This window comes from Pelodiscus sinensis, chromosome 3 (assembly GCF_052426305.1).
Source record: "Pelodiscus sinensis isolate ZL-2025 chromosome 3, ASM5242630v1, whole genome shotgun sequence".
Taxonomy (NCBI): Eukaryota; Metazoa; Chordata; order Testudines; family Trionychidae; genus Pelodiscus; species Pelodiscus sinensis.
The window spans coordinates 12,694,741-12,710,629 of record NC_143054.1 but is presented as its reverse complement, the minus strand read 5'-3'; the positions used below and the strand labels follow the sequence as shown (position 1 = coordinate 12,710,629).

Below are 15,889 nucleotides of genomic sequence, written 5' to 3'. Positions count from 1 at the left end.
AAATGTAAATTCAGGTGATTGTTGATTACAAAATAACACATCTTTATTAATAAGAAACAACACTGATTGGGAACACTTGTTTTCACCTTCATCAACATTCATGTACCCTGAAGGCCTTTTCTGTGCAAGAAACACTAAAGGAACGTACTTTACGGATACCACAGACACCTTTAAGTGTACCTTTATTCCAAAAGGGACTATTCCTTTTATATAAATTCACATTCTTTTGCCTGCTCTTACTATAAAACACACAAACTTCAAAAAAATGTGTATTAATATTCTCCCATGCACAATGAACATTGAACTCAGTAAGAAACATGGAACAGCCTTCACCTATTTTAATTAATTTATTTTTTTACCCCAATAGCTCCATTAATAGATAAATGTAATGGAATAATTTATTACATGAAATTATGCAATTCACTTACATCCATTTACTTTTCATAAAAATGACTTTTACAACACTGTGCTCTAGAAAAGGCACAATTCCACTTTAAGAGTTGTGATGCACTGCATACAAACAGGACTAAAGTGTAGAAGTCATCTGTCATTACCACATTTTTCCCATTGACAAGGCTATTCTGTTTTCCTGCTTCAACAAGGTTTAGATGGGTAAGATCAAAAGTAGTGGAACATGTGCAGTTATACCTGTACAGCAGTAGGGGGGACCCCCACTGGTATAATGTATATCTTGATGTTTTAGCCTTATTTTTGTTGTTCAGAATTTGTGGTTTCAATTACAAATCAAATGAAGAAAGCTTTGTTTCAAATGTGGATGCTATGGTGTAACAAGCACATCTGGCCTATATGAAATATCAGGAAAGATGAGAGATGGACAGTCTTAGTCCATCACAATAGAGATTTCAAAACCTTGTAGGAGCCAAAAGGCATAGCATGAAGCATTGGCTACAAGAAAAACTCAACAAAAAATGAGGCACTTTTTAAGGAAAAAAATAAAATATAAATGTCTTTTAGACTAACCTGTGCCTACTGAATGGGTAAGTAGATGATGGGAGCCCAGAAGCATCAGTTAGGACTACAACTAATTCCATAAAGTGGAGCACAGTGAAGCCATACTCCGGTAATACTGAGATTCAGCTAACAGACCCCAACCCTCTACTCAGATCAAGATCGCAGCTTGTGCTGGAAGACTGTAGTCTGTATGCTTCAGTGCCATATTAATGAGAAAAATCACAAAGTAAATTTGTTCTCCACATCTCACCTTTAGGTAGTCATACTTCATGCCCTCCTGTTTTGTAGATTTGTTTATTTAATCTACAGTACAACGTTCTTGTGGCTTTAAATAGGAGATTAGGGGATTCTTGGTATCCCCTTCTTTACACTTTCTCTTCCAATTTTCCAATCCCTTAATCATTTGCAATAATTGTAAGGGATGCTGGGCACAAATTTCTGCCATTACAAATCCCCTGGTGCAAGTAGTGCTGGGGAAATCTTAGCACAATACAACTCAGATGCTTAAATAATAAGAATGTTAAATATCAAGTAAATGACTAATCGTGTATTCGATACAATTTGTATCGAGGCACAATTAGTCGATAAGGGGCCACTGCAGCTCTGCAGTTTAAATGTAGTCTGAGCTGGGCATACAGGAAGCCCGGCTCCTACTACATTTAAACTGAAGAGCTGCAGCAGGAGTAGGAGTAGGTCAGGAGCTGTGCCTCTGCCTCCTCTTTCCCTCCACCCCATACACAATGCGGAGAGGTGCTGGCGGGGGAACAGCATTTAAATTGGTTCCAGACCAGCTCCTGCTCTGCCCCCCGCCTTGCTACTTCTGAGAGGCAGCAAGGTAGGGGAGAAATGGGAGTAGTCGACTCAACTACTCTTTTACGTCCCTATCAAACACCACCTTATCTTATAGCATGAAAGGAAAAGTCCAATTTCATTCTTGGGTCTCCCACTTGCTGTATTTTTAAGATATAGCCAAATACTTTGTTGAGCTAGCTCTTTAAGTGGACCTTAAAGAGAGCTTTATAGAAGTATACCAAATAGTCATTTAAATGATTAACCAATAAACCTGGGCTTATCAGTTAATCCAAATAACTACATGCACACACACCCCCATCTGTGTCAGAGGCAGCAAGGGGTGGGAGGAGGCAGGAGCTGGTGCCTCTGCGGAGCTGGCTGCCTGCCACAGAGGCAGCAATGTGGAAGGCAGGTAGGAGGCCAGTGCTCAGGGGGAGCTGGCTTAAAAGCCGGCTCCCTACCAGCACCAGATTCTGTGGAGCTGCCTGTTCCCCCCCCCCCCCCCCCCACCATGCTGCTGCTTCAGAGGCAGCAGTGCAGAGGGTGAGGAGAGGCAGGTGGGAGTCAGCATACACGGGAATCTGGCAGGCAAGAGCTGGTCTGTGCAGGGAACTAATTTTTAAACCAGCTCCCCTTGTGGACTAGCTCTACCTACCACCCTATCCTGTTGCCTGTGATACAAAGGCAGCAGTGCAGGGTGGTAGGATGCTCCACGGGAGTGGGGCCGGGTGTGCACTGGCTGTCGGCTCCGCCCCCGGGGGGAACATTTTAGTAACTGAGTAACCACTAAAAATTGGGCAGCTACACAATTACTAAAATAAAAGATATCTAACATCTCCAATATCAAAGTGTTTGTCAAAATTTAGCAAATTTTCCATCAACATCTTTAATATTACCAAACTCCTTAGATTAGTAACATTATTTCCTTAAAAGGGCAAAGTTAAATATTTTAATGGCAAACACTGAATTTTACCCACTTTCAACATAAAGGAAATTATTTTAGCATATTTCTGAGACTAATGCATCAAAACATTTGAACATGCATCAAAACATTTTACGAACATTTACTAAACCGTTTAACACAAATTGTTGAAATATACATACTACATATTTCCCTTTTTTGTAGGGTTAAAAGGAACATTCAAAAGATACTGAAAAGCAAAACCCAGAATGTTTCTGAAAAACACACCAGCATTGTGCTAAATATATTTAAATCAATTTAGTCATTTCCTTCATCCAAAATAATGAAAAAAGAACAGATATTTGGAACAAACTCTTCATGAATAATGATCTATATTAATAGCAAAGAACATGAGCAAACAAGCAGCTCTCAGTAAAGTCTCCTTGAAGGAGATAAGTTTAAACTGTAGGAATCATAATAGATTCACAGCTTTTCCATCAAATCCTCTTAATGAAGATTTTCAGATATGCAACAGAACTCTTGGAAAACAGGCATCACATGGTAGGTTGGAGGTATCCAATATTTGTATCTTGTGCTTCCTACTTCATTTCTTGCAGTTTGGAACTTATCATGCAACGTGCTTTGGAGGGGGCACAGCATCTCACATGATTAAGCCTTTGAAGGACAATACTTCAAAACAGTCAAGAGCATTTCTACGAAGTATAAACCAAGAATAGCCTCAAAAGTTATTGCGGCAGAACTCATCAATGCTGCATCCAAATTAGTAACCTGTGTTCTGGAATGTGTTTATAGAAATGGGTAATAGGTAGGTTTACATATGTGCAAATATAAACAGTTATTGTAACTAGTGGTTTTTTAAAAGTCACACTTGATTCTGTCCTCTTGCAATATTAGGTAGGTGTAGCAATACCAGTAGTTGAAAGACTCAGAGCAGTAAGTGCAGGTTGTAGCAAATAAGAGGGACTAATTTTAACTAGATTTTTGATGTGCCAGTTACTAATTTGTGGTAGAATAGAATTTTAAAAATTCCTTTCAGAAAAACATAGTATATTTTGGTTAAAAGTGACCCAGCAATGGAATACAGCCAATATAGGAGTGTTAAAAGTCACACCCTCTCCTCTCCTTGCTTACGATAGTGGTATAAAGTGCGCTTACTCAATAGGAGAGCTTTAGCAGAAATTTGTTTGAACATTCCACTCCTGAGCTAGTTTAAAACAGCCCCTTGTGGCTTTTATAAGCCAACATAATTTAGAAACCACTCTGATGCAATGGAAGTAGTGCTCATTAGTAGTAGTAGGGCATTGTTTTGTGTCAGCATTCCATGCCATTCCTTAACTTCCACTCTGTACACTGTGGGAATACTCAAGAGTCTGGTCCATAGTCTTTATCAGGTCACTTTAACCAAGTGCCAGTTGAAGACATTTCATATAGGTGGGAAACAGGGCAAAGAGAGGCAGAAATTATACTCTTCTGCTAAGATGCAAATCCACACTATGGCACACTTTCTAGATCCAAACTTGTTACTGGGGATTTTAACAAATCCCAGTTTTATTTTCCACTTTTCAAATGTGGTTTCTCATGTTTCTCTAAGAGACATATGGTGGAAAATGTTACATTGCACTTTTAGCATTTGTATGCTTTTTTAACTTGGTGTGTTTTTACATGTTTCTCCAGAGCACATTTATCCATGGTGGAAAACTCACATTTGTTGCAACGTAACTTTAAATGAGTTAGTAAGTGGCGCTTCAGGTGGCTAGAAGTGCGGAAAGCAAGACCACACTGATCACATTTGTATGGCTTTTCACCTGTATGAATTCTCAAGTGCTGCTTAAAGTTTCCACTATGGGCAGTAGCATAGCCACATTCCTCACATTTGTATATTTTGACAGGTATATTCTGAAGTGATTTCTCTTGAACTTTACTACTAGCCAGATTTTTTTCATTTGAGTGTGAAGCCAAATGCTGCTTAAGGGATTGCCATTTGTCTGCTGAATAGTCACAGTTCCTACATTTGAGGCGCTCCATCTTTAAATGCACAAGCTTGTGTCGATTTAGATGACTTGAAGTGCGAAACTTCTTCTCACAGGTGTCACAGCTGTGGGGTTTTTCACCTGTATGAATCCTTGTGTGTAGCTTGAGGTTGCTTAAAACATAAGTCATGTAATTACATTGTTCACACTTGTGAAGTTGTGAAAGACTTTTTGATGGCAGAACATGTTCATTTTCTTTGCCCTCATGAACATCCATCTGTTTCTGAAGGTTTTTTGAGAGGAATATGGAACGGACATGCTTTAAGTCTTTTGAGGAATTAAGATCTTCCCTTTTAGGACAGGCGCTCTTATGTATTTCACGGTGCAACTTAAGGTGGTCTGAAGTGTTGCACAAATAATGGCAATGGTCACATTCATGATGGTTTTTTATGTGCATAAGACTATGTCTCTGCAAATGGCTGGAGCTGAAAAACCTCTTTTTGCATTCTTTACACTCAAATAGTTTTTCACCACTATGCATTCTAAAATGCAGCTTCAGGTTGCTAAAAATGTAAGTGGCATAATCACATTGTTGACATCTGAACAGTTTGTGAGAAGTCCCAAAAGGAGGCTGTGCATTAACATACTTAGCATGTTCCTCGCCCTTGGGAGCATATGTAATAATCTCATTACATTCTTCAATTTGTGACTGAGTGAACTTCTCAAAGAACAGATGCTTCTCTTTGTAAAACAGTAAATCATACTGATCACTCATTTCGGTGTTCACAAGAGTTTCTGATCCGCTCCTCACAACAGGCAAATTGTTGGTTCGCTGGCTGCTTTGCCACATTTTTTTGCCATGGGATATATTCATCTCCCTCTCAAATTCATTCTTCTGTTCAAGTTCTGTTCCTGAAGCCAGCATTTCAAGTGTCCCATTAAGCAGGTGATCATCCAATTTATTGTTAGAACCAGAGGAAACCTGATCCTTTTCATAATCGTTGTCACCTTTACATGTTTTGCTTGCATTGTATTCATTGCTCTCATTTGCAAACATCTCATCACAGCCTTTAACATGAGTATGAAATTTCTTATGAAAGTAGAGCAATCCTTTACTGTAAAATACTATGTTACACTGATCACATGTATAGCTCTTTGGAGGACTTTTAGTTCTCTTCTCCTCGACACACAAGCCAAGGCATTGCTGTCTTTGGCATAATTTTTTTCCAGTATGTATATTTGTATGTCTCTTTAACCCACTTGTGCTTGTGAATGACGACTGGCAGAATTCACAGGAATATGGCTTAGCCCCGGTATGAATATAACTGTGTTTCACCATGCTTGCAAAATACAGTGAAAAAAATGTACAGAACCTACACTTATACAATCCATAACCAGCATGCCAGTACATGTGATTTAGCATATAGGACAAACTAACACAAGAATAGTCACACTGAGGACACTGATAAGGCCGTCTGCCTTTATGTCCCTTCATGTGATAAACAAAAAGCTTGGGATCTGGTGAAGCAAAGAGACAAAATTTGCAAGAAAAAATAACTGGAACAGCTGCTGTTTTATAGTCCCTTTCAATTTTGATGAAGAACTTCTCATACTTACTTTCCTTTTTCTTATTTGCAGAGTGTATTTTTACTGGGTTCTCTTTCCTGGCTTTTTCAGGGTTCATACTTCTTCTACCTTTTCTTGTATTTTTCAATCTGGTCATTTTCTTATGAAATTTAAGATGGCGTTTAATGTTGACAGAAAAGAAAAAGCTTCTTTGGCAAAAGCAGCATTTGTGAATTTTTTTATCCTGATGTGCTGAATAAACATGTTTCTTTAGAATACTTTTATTTGTACACACAGAGCTACAAAACCTGCATTTCACATTCAGTGTCTTTTCATGCTTGTACGTAGATCCTACACAAACAGTTTCACTATTATGCTCATTACCTAGTTGGAATGTCTCTTCTTGTTTTATAATCACATGAGAAAAATCACAATCTTCTTGCTTATTCATCATCCTGGGAGATGGAATTACTGACTGATGAATAAGCGCTTCAGAAATATTCAATCCAGGATTATCACAAGCATTCCTTGCCAAGTCCCCTACTTCTTCTAGCAAGTCTCCTGCTGAAGAAAAATCACCATTAGCGCAAGTAAAATAAGTACTTGGGACTTGCTTTGTTTCTTTTATACCATTCAGATCTTCAGTGCTACTACCCATTTCAGAATTCAGAGTGTCATCTTTAGAACCACTTCTCTTTCTTGTTCTGTCATCTGTTGTATTCTTTGCAGTCTCTAAAGAGGCAGTACCTAAAAATGTAAGAAAATACATATGACATCCAGTAATCTGCCGCTGAGCATAATCTCAGTAACTTCCATCTAAGTTATGATCAGATAAACGAAGCACTCTAGTGATAAAAGTAGACAATTTCTGACTGCCATCAGAATTTGTATTCAGAATAGGGAATACCACTCACTGATGCAAAAAAAGGTAAAATGATTTCCTTATATGATTTCATTCAGCTGTAGTAGACGTGAACATAACTACTGGTTCTCCAAGAGTATTCACCAATAGCCATATCTTCATAGTTCTCACCCTCACGCTTACTGGTGAGCAAAGTTAAGTGCTAAATTAGAGACTGAGACACTGATTGAAGGTATAAATAATGTAGGAAAGGTGCAGACCAAGCTTCCCTCAACAATATGGACAGAACATCCAACCTGCAATACACCTGTTATTTTAGCCCTTACCTGCTTGTGAGTGCAAACTGCTGTTGGACAAAGTCTGAATAGAAATTTTGGGCTGGGTGGTCCACCATGGCGCCCCTCCTCTCTAAATTAAAGGAACAGAACAGCTGTGCACCATTACAACACTGGCAGTCATTTTTCTATTATATAAACATATTGTTTGTCACTACTAGGGGAGGTCAAATGACACAAAATGATCTGATGAAGTGGGTTCCAGCCCACAAAAGCTTATGCCCAAACAAATGTTAGTTTTTAAGGTACCACGGGACTCATCATTGTTTTGCTGAAACAGGCTAACATGGCTATTCCTTTGAAACACCTCAATTTCCATCTAAGGATGTTAAAATACAATTATTTGGCTAATAGTATAGCTGCTAGGCTCTTACTACATTTAAAATGCAGAGGCACACCGATCAGCATGAGCCAGAACTGCTCGCGCTGAGTCCAGCAGCCTCTGTTCACAGCAGCCAGGGCTGGCCACAGATAGCTCTGGCCGCTGCAAACAGGGGCTGCTTCGCAGCAGCATTCCCTATCCCTCCCCACCCCCGACACTGACTCTGAGTCAAGGGGAGAGAGGAGTAGTCAGCATCCCGGAAACAGTGTCGGGAAGAACTGGCTTTTAAACTGGCTCCCCCCAGCACCAGACCCTGTCCTCCTGCCCTTGCTGCCTCTCATTGAGGCACCAAGAGTGGGGGGGGTGCCACAGAGAGCATGGAGCCAGCGGGGACTGCTTGAGTCCCTGCTCACCCTGTGCCCTCTGCAGCAATTCCGAAGGGCTCTTGTACATTTCAAAAGCAGAAGTGCCTGCAGTGGGAACCTGCGAGAGCAGGGACTGAAGCAGTTCTCACTCACGCCATTTCCAGCTATGCTTCTGCCTCCCCTGCCCCCCACAGAGATTTACCAGCTTTACCGGTTCCCCCCAGCACCGGCTCCTGCTCCCCCTGCCTCTCTCTGATAGAGGGAGCAGGGGGAGGGAAGCAACTAGTTAAGCCAACTAGTCGCTGACATCCCTAATTCCACCATTGTTAATCCAATATATTTGTTGACTATAACTTGATCAATTATGGCATTAATCCAATACCACAAAAGTATCAAAATATTAAAAATGGTATTACATCTTCAGTTCACTATTTGACTCGTGCCACTTATTAAGTTTCTTGCTTTTGCTGTACTTCCTTTCTCTTCCTATCTTTACCTTTTCTACTATGTATTTGAGAGCGCTTGTGCATCTGTCTGTCAGAGTCAGTTTGTTCAACAACTCCTCCTAAACATAAGAGCTAGGACCACCAGATTTGTTATGCAGCTTCCTCTTATTGTAACATAAAACAAGGTAAGGGTTTGGTTGTGCCATGAAAATGCAATGTGCCTGGAAGGAATGTGATTGTTTCTCATAAAATGCTAAGGGAGGGGGTCTGCTAGCAGGTACAGTTATACTGCTGAAAGACAACAAGAGGTCAGGCATACCTATAAGACAGTGGCTAGCTGGGGGAGGGGATTTGTATATTGCTGGCCACTATCCACAGATAAGACTCCTGTGCTGGTGCTAGGCATAGTTGTTCTCCCTTCCACTCCCCCTGTGCTGGCCCCCATGCCCCACAGCCAGGGCCCAAACCAGTCCTCTCCACCCTCAGCTCCAGACACTGCAGTGGGGAACGGGCAGGCAAGCACAGCTACTGTAGCAGCTCCGTGGAGCCACCAGACGCTGACACTGGCTAGGGCTACCACGGCGACCAGGTAGCCCAGCCCTATGAGTCAACCCCACACCTCTTGAATCCCCCACCACATACCTGATTCCTGCGCTCCTACAAGGACCTGAGCAACACCAGGTAAATCCTCTAGTCTTTCCTACAATACAATTTGGTGTAACTTTATCCTGAGTGATCTTCAGTGCCTCCCCCTTTCCCACTACTGTGTTTTTTCTCACTTCATCCCAAATTTCTCTCAATATCATACTTTTGCTTTTTAACCGTAGCTCATAACTTTGTCCTCACTCTCTCTCACCTTCAGTCTTAACACATCTCTCTCCTTCTTTACAATGGAATGCTAGCTGGTACTCTTGATTGCTATCAGAGAAATTGATTGCAGAAGTCTCATGTTCCAGTCCACCTTTAAATATTGCTCTTGGAATCAACTGCTTGTTTGTCTCAATAGTCAGACCATCCTTATTGTGATCACACAAGAGAGTAACAGGAATCTTTTGGCAATCAATGTCATAATTGCCTCCTTTGCTTCTGACACATACATTTAATGTTCCAAGGTTCATTCTGGGAGCTGATGAACAAGGCATATAATTTTGGTTTGGTTTGCTCCGGTCCAGAGCATATTGATGATTTAAAGAAACTTGGACTGAATTTGATTTCTCAAACACACTCAGAGTAACCTGCTCTTCCTTGGGACATTTTAGAACATTTTCTTCCTGCAAAGTGGGCTGCACCTGACTCTTTAGAGCATCATCACCACTTGAAGGCACCTGCTCTTGCTCTTCACTTTTTTTTAGGAACTCACCGTCATTCGAAGTGGCCACATCTTCTTCACTCTTTAAAATATCATCACTACTCAAGATTTCTTGCTCTTCATCTTCACCTTCACTTTCTAGAAAATCATCATCACTCAGCACAATGATGATAATGGGAAGGTCAATTTCAAATACATCAGATTCTGAAATCAGACAAAAACAGTATTAGCACTAGGGATGTAAAAGATTAACCAGCAAGCCTCACCCTTAATGGGTTCCAGTTAGCCAGCACAGAGCGAAGCAGCTCCCTGCCCGCCCTGGGCATGAGCAGCCCTTGTTCAGGCAGCCTAGCCATCTGCTCCTTCCCCCAACCTCCCACAAGTTACTTGCTGGCTGCGGACCCCACTCCCAGAGAGCCAGCTGCAGAGCTCCCAGGGAATCCTCCCTGGAAGCAAGGTCAGCAGCCCTTTTTCCCAGACTCAGCATTTTGCAGTCAGCGGCTCAGGGACATTCAAAGCATGGTGTTACATCCATCACCATATCTTAGACTTTTAGGACAGAAGGGACAATCAGGACCATCTAATCTGACCTCCCGCACATTGCAGGCCACAGAACCTCACCCATCCACTTCTGTAACGGAACCCTAACCTCTGGCTGAGTTACTGAAGTACTCAAATCATGGTTTAAAAATGTCAAGTCACAGAAAATCCATAATTTACATTAGTTTAAACCTGCAGATAATCCATGCTTCAGAGGAAAGAAAAAAAAGATCAGTCTGACTTAAGGGAAAATTCCTTACCAATCCCACATATGGCAAGCAGTTAGACCCAGAGCATATGGCAAGACCCAGCAGTCTGAGAAAGAATTATCTGTAGTAACTTAGAGCCCTCTCCATCTAGTGTATCTAATAGCCATTGACGGACTTATCCTCCATGCAATTATCAATTTTTTTAACCCTCTTACACGTTAGTCCTTCATAACACTCAGCGTGCACAGTATGAAGAATTACTTTCTTATGGTTGTTTTAAACCTGCAGCCTATTAATTTTATCAGGAGATCCCTAATTCTTGTGTTATGTAAAGGGGTAAAAAACACTTCCCTTTTCATTTTCTCAATACCATTCAGGCTTTATAGACCTCTATCATATCCCCCTGTTAGTCTTTTCCATGAACAGTCCCAGGCTTTTTAACCTTTACTGCTCTGGAAGCTCTTCCATACCTTTAATAATTTTTGTTACCATGCTCTCTATCTTTTGAAATTCTGATATACATTTTTTGAGATGGGGCATGCAGAAGTGGACTAGGGATTTTAAATTTCAAGTAATCGACTAATAGAATACTTGATGCACTTTTCATCGATTATTTGATTAGTGGATAAAGCCCCTCCATCTCTGAAGCGTAGCAACAGCCTTAGGGCTGTTGCTACACTTCAAAGGCGAAAGCGCAGCATGGAACCTGGGGTCAGCTGGGGACTCTCCCACTGACCCCAGGTTCCATGCAGCACTGGCGCTTTGAAACGCCACGGAGAGCCCAGCGTCAGGTTCCATACGGTTTCAAAGTGGCAGCACCACAGGAAGCCCGGGATCACTGGGGGAGTCCTCAACTGATCCCAGGCTCCATGTAGTGCTGCCACTTTGAAACGCTGTGTGAAGCCTGGGGACACCCTGGTCTGCATGAGGCGCTGCCACTTTCAAGTACTCCTTCCTCTTCCCCCCACCCCACTTGCTGCCTCTTTCTGAAAAGCATTTGCTCATCGGATAGTCAACTAGTCATTCACATCCCTAGTGTGGGCATACTATGAATTTATATAGCAACACTATGGTATCTTCTATCTTATTACCTCACCTTTCCTAGTGATAACATTGTTAGCCGTTTATAATTAGCACTATGAGAATTTCAGTGGATCTCTCACAACCCTTAAAAGCTCCCAGGCTCAAGCCATCAAGGATGTGGACGCATTGGAGAGGGTCCAGCGGAGGGCAACCAAAATGATTAGGGGGTTGGCGCTTATGACCTATGAGGAGAGGCTGAGGGAGTTGAGTCTGTTTAGTCTGCAGAAGCGAAGAGTGAGGGGAGATTTGATAGCAGCCTTCAACTTCCTGAAGGGAGGTTCCAAAGAGCATGGAAAAAGGCTATTCTCAGTAGTGACAGATGGCAGAACAAGGAACAATGATCTCAAGTCGAGGTGGGAAAGGTCCAGGTTGGATATTAGGAAAAACTATTTCACTAGGGCTACATCTAGACTGCAAGCCTCTTTTGAAAAAGAGCATCTAGACTGCAAGCAGTACTTTCAAAAAAGCAAGCCGCTTTTTCGAAAGAGAGCACCCAGGCATTCAAGAACGCCTTGTTTGCATTCAAGAACGCCTTTTTTCGAAAGAGCACTTTCGAAAAAAGGCGTTCTTCCTCGTGAAATGAGGAGTACCGCTGTCGACAAAAAAGCTACGTTCTTTCGATTTAATTTCGAAAGAACGCAGCTGTAGTCTAGACGCGGGTGAAGTTTTTCGAAAAAAGGCTACTTTTTTCGAAAAAACCCTGCCGTCTAGACACAGCCTAGGAGGGTGGTGAAGCACTGGAACGGGTTCCCTAGCGAAGTAGTGGAGTCTCCATCCCTAGAGGTGTTTAAGTCTCGGCTTGACAAAGCCCTGGCCGGGTTGATTTAGTTGGGATTGGTCCTGCCTAGAGCGGGGGGCTGGACTTGACGACCTTCCGAGGTCCCTTCCAGCGCTGTGGTTCTACGATTAAGGCTACAAAAGGTAGAGTTTGAGCAATGAACCGATAAGCATCAGCTCGCTGGCTGCGGTTCCAGCTCCATGCTAGCACTTTGGTAGTACCCCTGCCCCCCCCCCACCCGGCTGTCACCCCACGCTGCAGGCTGGGCCGTGTAGAAGTTACAGGGCGCAGCCGCTAAGATTTGCAGGGGGCCGCTCGCTTCCTCCGGCAAAGCGCTTTCTGCATCCCCAGCGGCGCGCGCCGCACGCGCTTCGGTCCGGGGTGTCCCCGCCGCAGGAGCCTGCGACGCACCAGGCGCCCCCCCCCCCCCACGGGGTCTCCTCGGGAGGCAGGCGAAGGGGCGGCAGCAGCGTCCTCACACGCTCCGCGGGCGGGGCGGTTCCCGCGGGAGGGGGCGGGGCTTCAACGAACAACCTGCCGGGGGCGGGGGGGAAGGGACGCTCCTTTTGAACGTGACCCCCCCCCGCCGCCGCCGCCCCCCCAGTGGGGGTGGGGCGCCCCACCCCTCAGCCAGGCTGGGACTAGGGCCAGGCCCGGCCCCGCCTCAGCTGGAGCCAACCGGGCTCCTCCCGCTTCCAGCGCAGCCTCCCGCCCCTTCCCCGACACCTCAAAGGAGACGCCGGGTGCCTACCGCAGCTCCCCGCCGCCTCCGGACTCCCCAGCCCCGCCGACATGGCGCAGGCCCAACGCCCTGCACACGGGCTTTTCCGCGCGCATGCGCCGTGGGGGGAAGCGAAGCCTCCAGCCCTTACCGTGTCAGGGAGAGCGTCTCCTGCGCAGGCGCGGAGGGGGGGGGCGACAAGCGAGGGAGTGACTCGTCTCCCGCCCTTCCCTGCTTAGGCCGCTCTCGCGGGCCTGGTTGCTAGAGGAGCTCGCGCGCCAGTCTCTAGGGCGGTGTTTCCCATACGGTGCTCCCCGGAACCCCAGGGTTCCACGAACGTAAACGGGAGAACCCGAACACTCCCCTCCCCCCCCCCATAAAGCAAAGACGCTGGCTCCTTCTCTTATTCCCCACTGCCCTTTCAGACACCTCCTGTCCCCCCCCCCCCCACTCTGCTTTTACCAAGGGACCTAGCAGCAGCAACAGCTGCTTGTCCTGCTTCTGCCCATCAACCCAAGATCCCTCTCCCGTGTCCCCTGCTGCTGCTCTTACTACATCCCTTGGGAAAAGCAGAGCAGCAGCGGGGGATGCAGGAGAAGAATCTTGGGTTGATGGGCAGAAGCAGGACAAGCAGCTGTTGCTGCTGCTAGGACCCTTGGTAAAAGCAGAGCAGCAGCGGGGGATGCAGGAGAAGAATCTTGGGTTGATCGGGCAGAAGCAGGACAAGCAGCTGTTGCTGCTGCTAGGTCCCTTGGTAAAAGCAGAGTGGTAGCGGGGACGCAGGAGAAGAATCTTGGGTTGATCGGGCAGAAGCAGGACAAGCAGCTGTTGCTGCTGCTAGGTCCCTTGGTAAAAGCAGAGCAGCAGCGGGGGATGCAGGAGAAGAATCTTGGGTTGATCGGGCAGAAGCAGGACAAGCAGCTGTTGCTGCTGCTAGGTCCCTTGGTAAAAGCAGAGCAGCAGCGGGGGATGCAGGAGAAGAATCTTGGGTTGATCGGGCAGAAGCAGGACAAGCAGCTGTTGCTGCTGCTAGGTCCCTTGGTAAAAGCAGAGTGGTAGCGGGGACGCGGGAGAAGAATCTTGGGTTGATGGGCAGAAGCAGGACAAGCAGCTGTTGCTGCTGCTAGGTCCCTTGGTAAAAGCAGAGTGGTAGCGGGGACGCAGGAGAAGAATCTTGGGTTGATGGGCAGAAGCAGGACAAGCAGCTGTTGCTGCTGCTAGGTCCCTTGGTAAAAGCAGAGTGGCAGCGGGGACGCGGGAGAAGAATCTTGGGTTGATCGGGCAGAAGCAGGACAAGCAGCTGTTGCTGCTGCTAGGTCCCTTGGTAAAAGCAGAGTGGTAGCGGAGGACACAGGAGAAGAATCTTGGGTTGATGGGCAGAAGCAGGACAAGCAGCTGTTGCTGCTGCTAGGTCCCTTGGTAAAGGCAGCATGTGTGTGTGGGGGGCGGGGGGAGTACTATCAGTGAGTGAAACACCGGAACTCCTACTCACTGTGAGGATCGGAACAAATCCCCATACACACTGTGAGGACACGTGGCTCCTGTGTGTGACTTTAAGTTTAAGAATTCAGTCTAATATCAAAATTCCCCATGGATCGTTGGTTAAAAGAAGGAACTTTAAAGAGAAAACTGAGTACTTCAAACTCCAAGATTTTTACTGAAACCAGCAAGGAAAATACTGAGGCAGCTCAAGTTAATTATGAAAAATTTCAGCTGACTAATAAGAAACACCGGTATTGTGAGGACCATTTGTCATTTGGATTCACAAGCAATGGAAATGAAGATGCTCCAGGTGCCCAGTGTGTAGTGTGCAACAAAATATTATCTAATAGTTGTTTAGTACCTGCTAAATTGCGAAGACATTTTGAAACCTATCATCCAGAATACAAAGATAAAGACATTAGTTTTTTTAAGCAGAAGCTTGAATCGCTTGAAAAAAGTAAACTCTTCATGTCAAAAATTGCCAAATCTGATAATGAAAATGCAACAGAGGTGTCTTACAAAGTAAGCTATCGTATATCGCTTGCCGGAGAAGCACACACTATTGGGGAATCACTCATAAAACCATGTGCAAAAGATATTGTAATGTGTATGTTGGATCAGGAGTCTAGTAATAAAGTTGAGGCTGTGCCACTATCAAACAATACTGTCACACGTCGTATTCACGATCTTGCTGCTGACATCGAGAAGGAGCTTATTTTTCGGCTGCATTTATGTGATGCATATGCATTACAATTAGATGAGTCCACTGACGTTGCAGGTCCTGCAGTTCTGCTTGTATTTGTCCGTTATGATTTTAATAGTTCTTTTGAAGAACACTTACTTTTATGTGAATTTTTGCAAACCAATACAACTGGTGAGAATATACTCAATTGTATCAATAACTTTATGAAAACACATCAAATAAGCTGGGAAAAATGTGTTGATGTGTGCAGTGATGGTGCCAAAGTAATGGTAGGAACAGTGGCTGGCACTGTAACACGAATAAAAAATGTAGCACCAAACTGCACCAGCAGTCACTGCATTCTCCACAGACACGCTCTGGTAGTTAAGAATATTTCTCCCTTTCTTAAAAATGTGTTGGACAAAGCAGTACAGATTATTAATTATATAAAAACTCGACTATTACAATGAAGACTGTTCAAAATTATGTGTGAAGATATGGATAGTCAGCACACAGCCCTGCTTCTACATACA

The 15,889-nt window shown here is 44.2% G+C and overlaps 1 protein-coding gene across 4 annotated transcripts; it reads right to left on the bottom strand.

Annotated features, from left to right (window-relative positions):
* Positions 1–332: 332 nt before the first annotated feature.
* On the bottom strand, positions 333–13,345 carry LOC142827749 (uncharacterized). Of its 4 annotated transcripts, XM_089777021.1 has the most exons (4): positions 13,223–13,345; positions 9,913–10,065; positions 7,411–7,492; positions 6,913–6,969 (listed from the first exon to the last, which is right to left on the bottom strand). In XM_089777021.1, exons 1-4 carry the CDS (start codon positions 13,263–13,265, stop codon positions 6,930–6,932), a joined length of 318 nt encoding a protein of 105 aa, XP_089633147.1. In that variant the 5' UTR covers positions 13,266–13,345; the 3' UTR covers positions 6,913–6,929. The 4 variants fall into 4 exon arrangements, with proteins under 4 accessions (XP_075779489.2, XP_089633145.1, XP_089633146.1 ...); XM_075923374.2 differs by lacking the exon at positions 7,411–7,492 and having other exon boundaries at positions 333–6,969; positions 9,409–10,065; XM_089777019.1 differs by lacking the exon at positions 7,411–7,492 and having other exon boundaries at positions 333–6,969; positions 13,223–13,344.
* Positions 13,346–15,889: the final 2,544 nt, after the last annotated feature.

Coding starts and splice junctions, on each gene's coding strand:
- LOC142827749 (XM_075923374.2), bottom strand. CDS start 13,265: ATGTCGGCGGGGCTGGGGAGTCCGGAGGCGGCGGGGAGCTGCG. Junction 10,066..13,222: donor GGAGGCGGCGGGGAGCTGCG/GTAGGCACCCGG, acceptor GTCTGATTTCAG/AATCTGATGTATTTGAAATT. Junction 6,970..9,408: donor GAGATGTGTTAAGACTGAAG/GTGAGAGAGAGT, acceptor TTACATTTTTAG/GTACTGCCTCTTTAGAGACT.